The 6,796-nt window shown below is 48.5% G+C and overlaps 1 protein-coding gene and 1 long non-coding RNA gene across 2 annotated transcripts in view; one reads left to right on the top strand and one right to left on the bottom strand.

The window, feature by feature from the left end:
* The first annotated feature begins 508 nt into the window (after positions 1-508).
* LOC106699117 lies at positions 509-4,221 on the top strand. Its single transcript, XR_001350562.2, has 2 exons — positions 509-3,673; positions 3,863-4,221. It is a non-coding gene; the product is annotated as an uncharacterized LOC106699117 (long non-coding RNA).
* A 410-nt stretch (positions 4,222-4,631) lies between these two features.
* Positions 4,632-6,796, bottom strand: part of SLCO2B1 (solute carrier organic anion transporter family member 2B1) — a 55,945-nt gene continuing 53,780 nt past the window's right edge. Inside the window, 1 exon segment of the mRNA XM_023764043.1 lies at positions 4,632-6,128. Coding sequence (XP_023619811.1) covers positions 5,951-6,128 — 178 coding nt within the window. The 3' untranslated portion in view covers positions 4,632-5,950.

Raw genomic sequence — 6,796 nt, forward strand, 5'->3', positions numbered from 1 at the left:
ACATTTTACCAAGGTTAATCTGTGTGACCAATAGAATATGGCAAAAGTGATGATATGTCACTTCCAAGATTAGTTGTAAAAGATGAGTGGCTTCCATCTGGGTAGCACACATTCTCTTTCTTGGATCATTCATTCTAGGAGAAGTTAACCACCGTGTCATGAGCAGCCTTGTGGAGAGGCTTGTGTGGAAAGAAACTGAAACCTTTGACCATGGTTACAGAATAAGCCTGGAAAAGGATCCTCCTGCCCCAATTGAGCCTTCTGATGACTGCAGCCCTGGCTGACATTCACTTGCAACGTCATGAGAGATCTTGAGCCAGAATCTCCTAATTGATCCTCGTCTGGGTTCTTTATCCTCAGAAACTGGGTGAGATAATAGAAATTTGTTGTTGTTTTAAAAAATATTTTTTTTATTGATTTCAGAGAGAGAGATAGAAACATCAGTGATGAGCGAGAATCATTGATCACCTGCCTCCTGCACGCTCCCCTTCCCTACTGGGGACCGAGCCCACAACCGGGCATGTGCCCTGACTGGCAATCAAACTGCGACCTCCTGATTTATGGGTTGATGTTCAACCACTGAGCCACACCAGCTGGGAAAAACTTGTTGTTTTAAGATGCTAAGTTTTGGGGTAATTTGTTACTCAGCAATGGTTAACTACTTACTGTAGTGCTGCATTATCACATTAAATCCTCAGAACAAATGTGAAAGGTGGAATTTTTTCCCTACTTTTCAGATGAGAAAGCCAAAGCTGAGATGAGTGTAGTGACTTCCCACACCTGGGAAGTGGCTGAGCTTGGATTTTCCCATGTCTATTGGGTTCCAGATCCCAGGGAACCTGGTTCTGTTTTCTCAGCTGGAATGGCTCCAGCTCCAGGGCGAAGTTTGAGGAACCGAGGACAGGAGGACGTGGTCTCTTTGTCTGAGGTGTTTCTCTCCCTCTTTTCATTTCAATCACGTTGGTTTGCAGCTATGGCATCTTTGTGTATATGTGAGTCAGTGACAAGTAGGTTTATTCGAAAAAACATCAGAGTTTTAGGAGGGGGATATTTGGGCTCTTGAGTGACCTTGGATAAGTTCTTACGCTCTTGTAGGTCTCAGTTTCTTTATCTCCCGTATGGAGATAATAACTCTGTTCCACATTCCTCACCAGGGAACCATGAGCATCCAGTACAAAGGGACTTTGTAAAATGTCAAGTATTGTGATCCCAGAAAGGTTTGCTTTGAGTAAGGAGCACCCTCACCCAAGGCACTCACAGTCCCCATGGAGGTAGCCCCACACAATCTGCAAGGGTGGCCAGTGCTCCCTCTTCTCTCCCACCTGAGTCTCAGGAGACAGAGTACTGAGAGAACTTGAGAGCCCCAACCCACTCCTTCAACCTCCTCCCTCACTATCACCTCCCTCTTAAGCAACCTTGCAGCCACTGAAGTAGTGGAAATTTCCCAAGCCTGACAGGAGCCTTTCTGTATGCTGAGCCTCTGTCTGTGCAGTTTCTTCTCCCTGGACACCATGCCCAACTTCTCCACCTGGTGCGTCACTACTCATCTTTCATGACTCAGATGTCCCCACTTTCAGGATACCTCTTGACCTGGTTCAAAGCCTACTTCTCCTCTGCATTAGTGCACCAGCCTCCTGCCTGAGCACTTGGACTCCAGCTTCTCTTTTCTACTCAAAGCCCCCTGTGGCACAGCCAGCGGTCTTTCTAAAACACACATCTTGTCACGTCACTCCCTGCTTAAAATAACCGCCCAACGGAATAATCCATCAATCAATGTTTCAAGAGCTCCTCCTTGCTCTCAGGAAAACATCCAAAGCCTCCAGCTGGAACTCAAGGCTTGCTCCCCACTGGTGTCTCCAGCCTCAGCTCTCCTCTCTCCTGGTCGCCCTGCACAGGTGGTACATCCTAGCCACATTGATCTCGTTTCATAACTCAGACACACCTCACTCTCTCGTGTCTTCCGATCTGCTGGTCCCATTGTTTTCCATGCCCATTCCCATCTTAGCCACCTAGTCACTTCCTGCCTAACGTTGAAGGCCAGCTCTGATTTAACCTCTCCTGGGAAGCCTGCCTGGGTGGTCCCAGGAAGAGTCCATGGCTTCTTCTTCCCTCTCCTATATGACTTCTCAAGCTTTTGTTACTGTTTGTCAGCTTGCCTGCTTACACTGGAAGTTTCTTGTATCTGACACAGGGTTGTGTCCCCAGCAGGGTCAGCACAGGTGCTTGGAGCAGCCATGTAGGATTTGTTGGTTGGTTGAATGAATGAATGAATGAATGGTGAATGGATCCATCCTTGAACCCTCACTTCTTGGCCAGCCTCAGAACTGTTATTTTCCAGGGCAAGCCCATTTTATAGCAAAAGAGGAAGCAGAAAGGACTGCTCTGGAATGGAGAAAGCAAATCAAAAAAATGTAAATCTGGTTGAGAAAAGCTGTCCCAGGTTGGCTGTGGGGAGAGATAAGACTGGGATGGTGAGCCCTGGTTGACAGTAAAAGAAATTAGGGGACAAGCAGAGCTTCAGCCAGGCCAGGGCAAAGGGAGTGTCTCCCTTCAGTGGTACCGCCTCCCTCTGTCTTTGCCACTTTCCCTGCCCCCATGCTCTCTGCACTCCATCAATTCTCTCAGGGATCCTGGACGGAGAAGGAAACTTAGAAATGTTGATCAGCAAATGCACTCATTATTTGGTCTTCACAACTTTTGGGAAACAGGAGATAGGAATGCTCAACCTCACTTTCCAGGTGAAGAAACAGAGGTGTAGAGAAGTTAAATTGCTTGTTCAGGGTCACACCATGAATAAGTGGCAGAGTCAAGATTTGAGTTTAAATCTGACTCTAAAACGCTATTCTTTTCCCTCCATTGCACTGAGGTCTTGATCCAGGCTTCAAAGGGTCCCCAGCCTCTGAAATCAGATGCACAATTGTGTTTATGTGCATTTTTTTAATGGAGAGTTTATATCTTGTATCGTCCAAGATGATTGTCACTCATTCCCTTGCCTATACCATCTTCCCTCCCTGGAGGAGGCCTTTGAGCTGAGTACAGAAGAATGGGATAGAGTAGAGTGGGATGAAGAAGGCCAGCTGGGTAGAGAAGAACACATGTAGGGGTAGATTCGGAAGAAAGAATTCAATAGGTCTAAAGAATGCTGAGGGTGCTATGGGTTCTTACTCCTCATTTATGTGTGCTCCAATCATGGCTCCTGGCTCCCAACTTCTAAAGAGCATCTGACCACCTTGCAGCTTCCCAGCATCGGTCCGCAGGCCAAAGGAACTCCAGGCCAGGCATCAGGATATCCGCTCTGCTTCAGTCCTGTCCTCTGTTGGACTTTATCACCTGTAGAATCTTGCAAGATTTCACACCTTCTCCTGAGCACACAGGTCAATTGCTGGTGGTTCCTCATGGACCAGCGGCTAATATTAGGGAAGAGGGCTGCACCCTGGGCCCCTCCATCTCTGGGAACCCCTTCAGCCTTTACCTGCTCCACTCCTGGCTCTCAGCCCACGTCTCTCTTGCGATGACTCCTGAAGTCTCCTGGCCCTGACCAGCCTGAGAGGTTTTAAGCACAAGGACCTCATCTTCTTCAAATCTCTGCTGAATGTAGATTCGGCATCAAGACCCAGCTTGATGGGGCCCCTGCATGTGTTCACATTGTCATGTTCTTGGGAAGTTTGCAAAGGTAAGATACTTTAACCACAATCGGTTAAGATTGCTAAGTCTTTTCACGCCACCTTCCCTTGTGTTCCAACTTCCCTTTATATGAGGTGGTTGGAGAGGCCATGGGCATTTCTGGGATCTGGCTAAGGGGGATTTGAATTGGGAATCAATTTAATTTGGGTCCATTGAGATATATTTATGTGGTTCTCAGTCATCGCTGCATTTAGGTAAATCATTGCCAGCCACCTCTCTGTACAGAATGGCTTCTAGGAATCTTCCTACACACTGTCCAACTCAGAATTGTGACATCAAGATGTCATATCCAGAGGGCATCTCATGACAGGAATGTATTCCAGGCCACCTGGCCCTGGAAGCATATGGGCAATGGAGGAGAAACAGGTTGGAAATGTACAGAAACAGAAGCTAATCTGTGGGAAATCCTTCCACTTGTCAGGGGAGGAAATGTATTTCAGAGGTGTGCACGGCAGTTAGTAAAAAATACTGTGCTGTTTTTCTGAATTGTGTGACATAGTTGTTTTGACTTCTTTTCTAAGTAGATACTCATTTTCTCATTTTTGTGTTCTTTTTCTTAGAGGGCTCCCCAAATTGTATAAGCTTCAGTTCCCACAAAGTCTGGATCTAACCCCAGTGCCACCATTTATTTTCTGGGTGACGTTGGGCAAGTTACGTAACCTTTCTGAACCATTTCCTCTTGGGTAAACGTAAATGATGATTTGGACAGGTGAGGACTCCAAAAGCCTCACGCCCTTATTCCATTTCTGAAACCATTACTAGAGGAAGTAACCCAGCCGGATGAAAATTAGACCAGAATATACAGATAGGGGGAGATGTAATACACAAGAAATAATGGTGAGCAGTGATTCCAGTCAAACTCAAATCTAAGTAATTGGAAATAACGCAGTTGTTGCAAATTCTAATGCAGTTTGTAAGAAAGGATTTTTGTAATAAGAGAGACGGTATGCAAAAAAAAAATTTAATAACAAGCTGCATCTACAATTCCAGCAAAACCTGGGAAATGGGGGAAGGAGAAGGAATATAAACACATGAACAGTCTCTTCCTGTTGGGAACTTTGAAATTCTTGTCACTGATAAACACAGGCTCAGATATTTGTTAAACATTTAAAGGTATCAACAAATAGTAGGATAAAATAGGAAACTTCTGTACTTCCCTCTTCTTTCACATGAGATAGCCTCAAAGCCTGATGCTGGGAGCTTCTCAGAGGACCACAGCCAGGTGTCTCCTGTCCCTTCAGCTCTCCCCGGCCCTGCCCCCGCCCCACATGGCTGGATACAGCGTGTGGGAAGCTGCTGCTGATGGCTCCCTGTCTCCTGCCTCTGGAGCAGCAGATCCCAGCCAGGTCAGATAGGGGAAGGCAACAGAACGGGCTGGGAGCAGATCAGGAAACGCTCCTCCCAGGGAGATAAGCAGGCCTGGCCATAGCATCAGTCAAGGCCTGACGTACACAGGCCCGGTTTGTTTAGACCCGAGCATTCCACAGACCGACTCAATACACAGAGCCGGGCATTACTGCTCCCAGCATCACATTACTCATTACACAGCTGAACATTACTGCTCCCAGGCATTACAGGCCTGGGCAGTACAAAGAGCAGGTCCTTATACCAACCCCGCATCACAGAGAACCAGTTTACCCCCCAAACTTAGGTGCCATAGAAACGGACATTATCTACAGAGCCCCAGGTGACACAGATTCAAGCGCCTAGGAGGAAATGGTGAAATTAGGATTCTAGCTACAAAAGCCACAGTGACTTTGGTGGGGGGCCCTGGTCAAATGTGTAAAATCTTGGCAATGCATAGGGTACCAGTGAGTGTGTGGTGGGTGTGTTTGGTCTTTGAAGTTGGAAAACACCCAAGTGAGGGGCCCAGGTCTCCCTCTCCACCGGAGCCTCTCACCCAGACTGCGGCTCCCTGAGGGCAAGGTCTGAGACTTCCTGAGTCCAGAGAGTGAGCCTCCCCAAGAAGTTCAGAACCCTTAGGGCCCTGACCCAAGATTTCCTAAAGGCCCTGCCCAGTCTGGATGCTCACCTCCTGCCCCAGTGGATCTCTCCTCAGAGCTCAGGGCTCTGCCTCCAGGGGGCACCAAACGGACACTTCTTGACAGAGGCGATCCTGGCCCCACCCCAGGCTGAGGAGGAGACCTGAGTCCATCCTGACAGCACAGATGGCCACAGGGCTCCTGACAACCAATCTCAGGCCAAGAGCCTGGAGGAGGCCTGGCCGTGGCTGCCACTCTTGGCCAGGGGAGGGCCCTGGGACAGCTCACACTCTGGATTCTTCAGGCTTCTTCTCTGGTCCTGACATTAACGGCTGCTGCTGTAGGCCGGGACATGTCACCACCTTGGTCCCCTCCTCGTTGCCCTGCTGCCTTAGGATAGCCATGATCAAGGCGAAGCAGGCCAGGGAGCCCGTCTTGAAGAAGAACTGGAGGCCAATGAACCTGGGAAAGAGCAAGAGACCCTTGGACTCAGGACCTCCCCGTCCAGGGCTTCGGTGTCCTTGGGCTGGGGGCAGAATGGGGTCAGCAGTCACCACCCATTGTGCAGTTGGAGACATTGAGGCCCTGGGGGGAGGAGAGGCCTCCAGCCCCAGTGGACTCGGTGTCACCGTAGCCTGGGAGAGGGGGATACACTATCCAGGAGGAGCCCTGGGTGGGGAGCAGAAGCCTAGGCACCCTCCCTGCCCTGTCCCTGACTGCCTTGTGGCCTTGGCCAGTGTGCCTCTGCCTGGGTCTAAGGGCTCAGAGGCCCTGCCTGACAATTGCAACTCTGGATTGCCCCCCAACCCCCGCCTGCCCCACCAAAAGAAAAAGAGGGTTCCTTCTCCCCCGTTCGTCTAACTGGGCGATTTCCAACTGGTGTGCTGCAAGAATTTTTAAAACATGCAATACCTGACTATTTAGTCAGGGGCACTGACTTCTTTTCCCTTAGATTGTCAAATGAAAAAATGACAACAACCAACACAATAATAACTGTCTGGTGTTAACGAATCCAAATTATACCTTTTAAAAAAAATCAGATCATCAAAAATATAATATATTTTAGTAATTAGTTAATGTGTGCCATGAGATGAAAAAGGCTGAAAATCCCTGGTAGAACTCACCAAGTC

The sequence above is a fragment of the Myotis lucifugus genome, unplaced genomic scaffold (assembly GCF_000147115.1).
Source record: "Myotis lucifugus unplaced genomic scaffold, Myoluc2.0 scaffold_313, whole genome shotgun sequence".
NCBI classification, from domain to species: Eukaryota; Metazoa; Chordata; class Mammalia; order Chiroptera; family Vespertilionidae; genus Myotis; species Myotis lucifugus.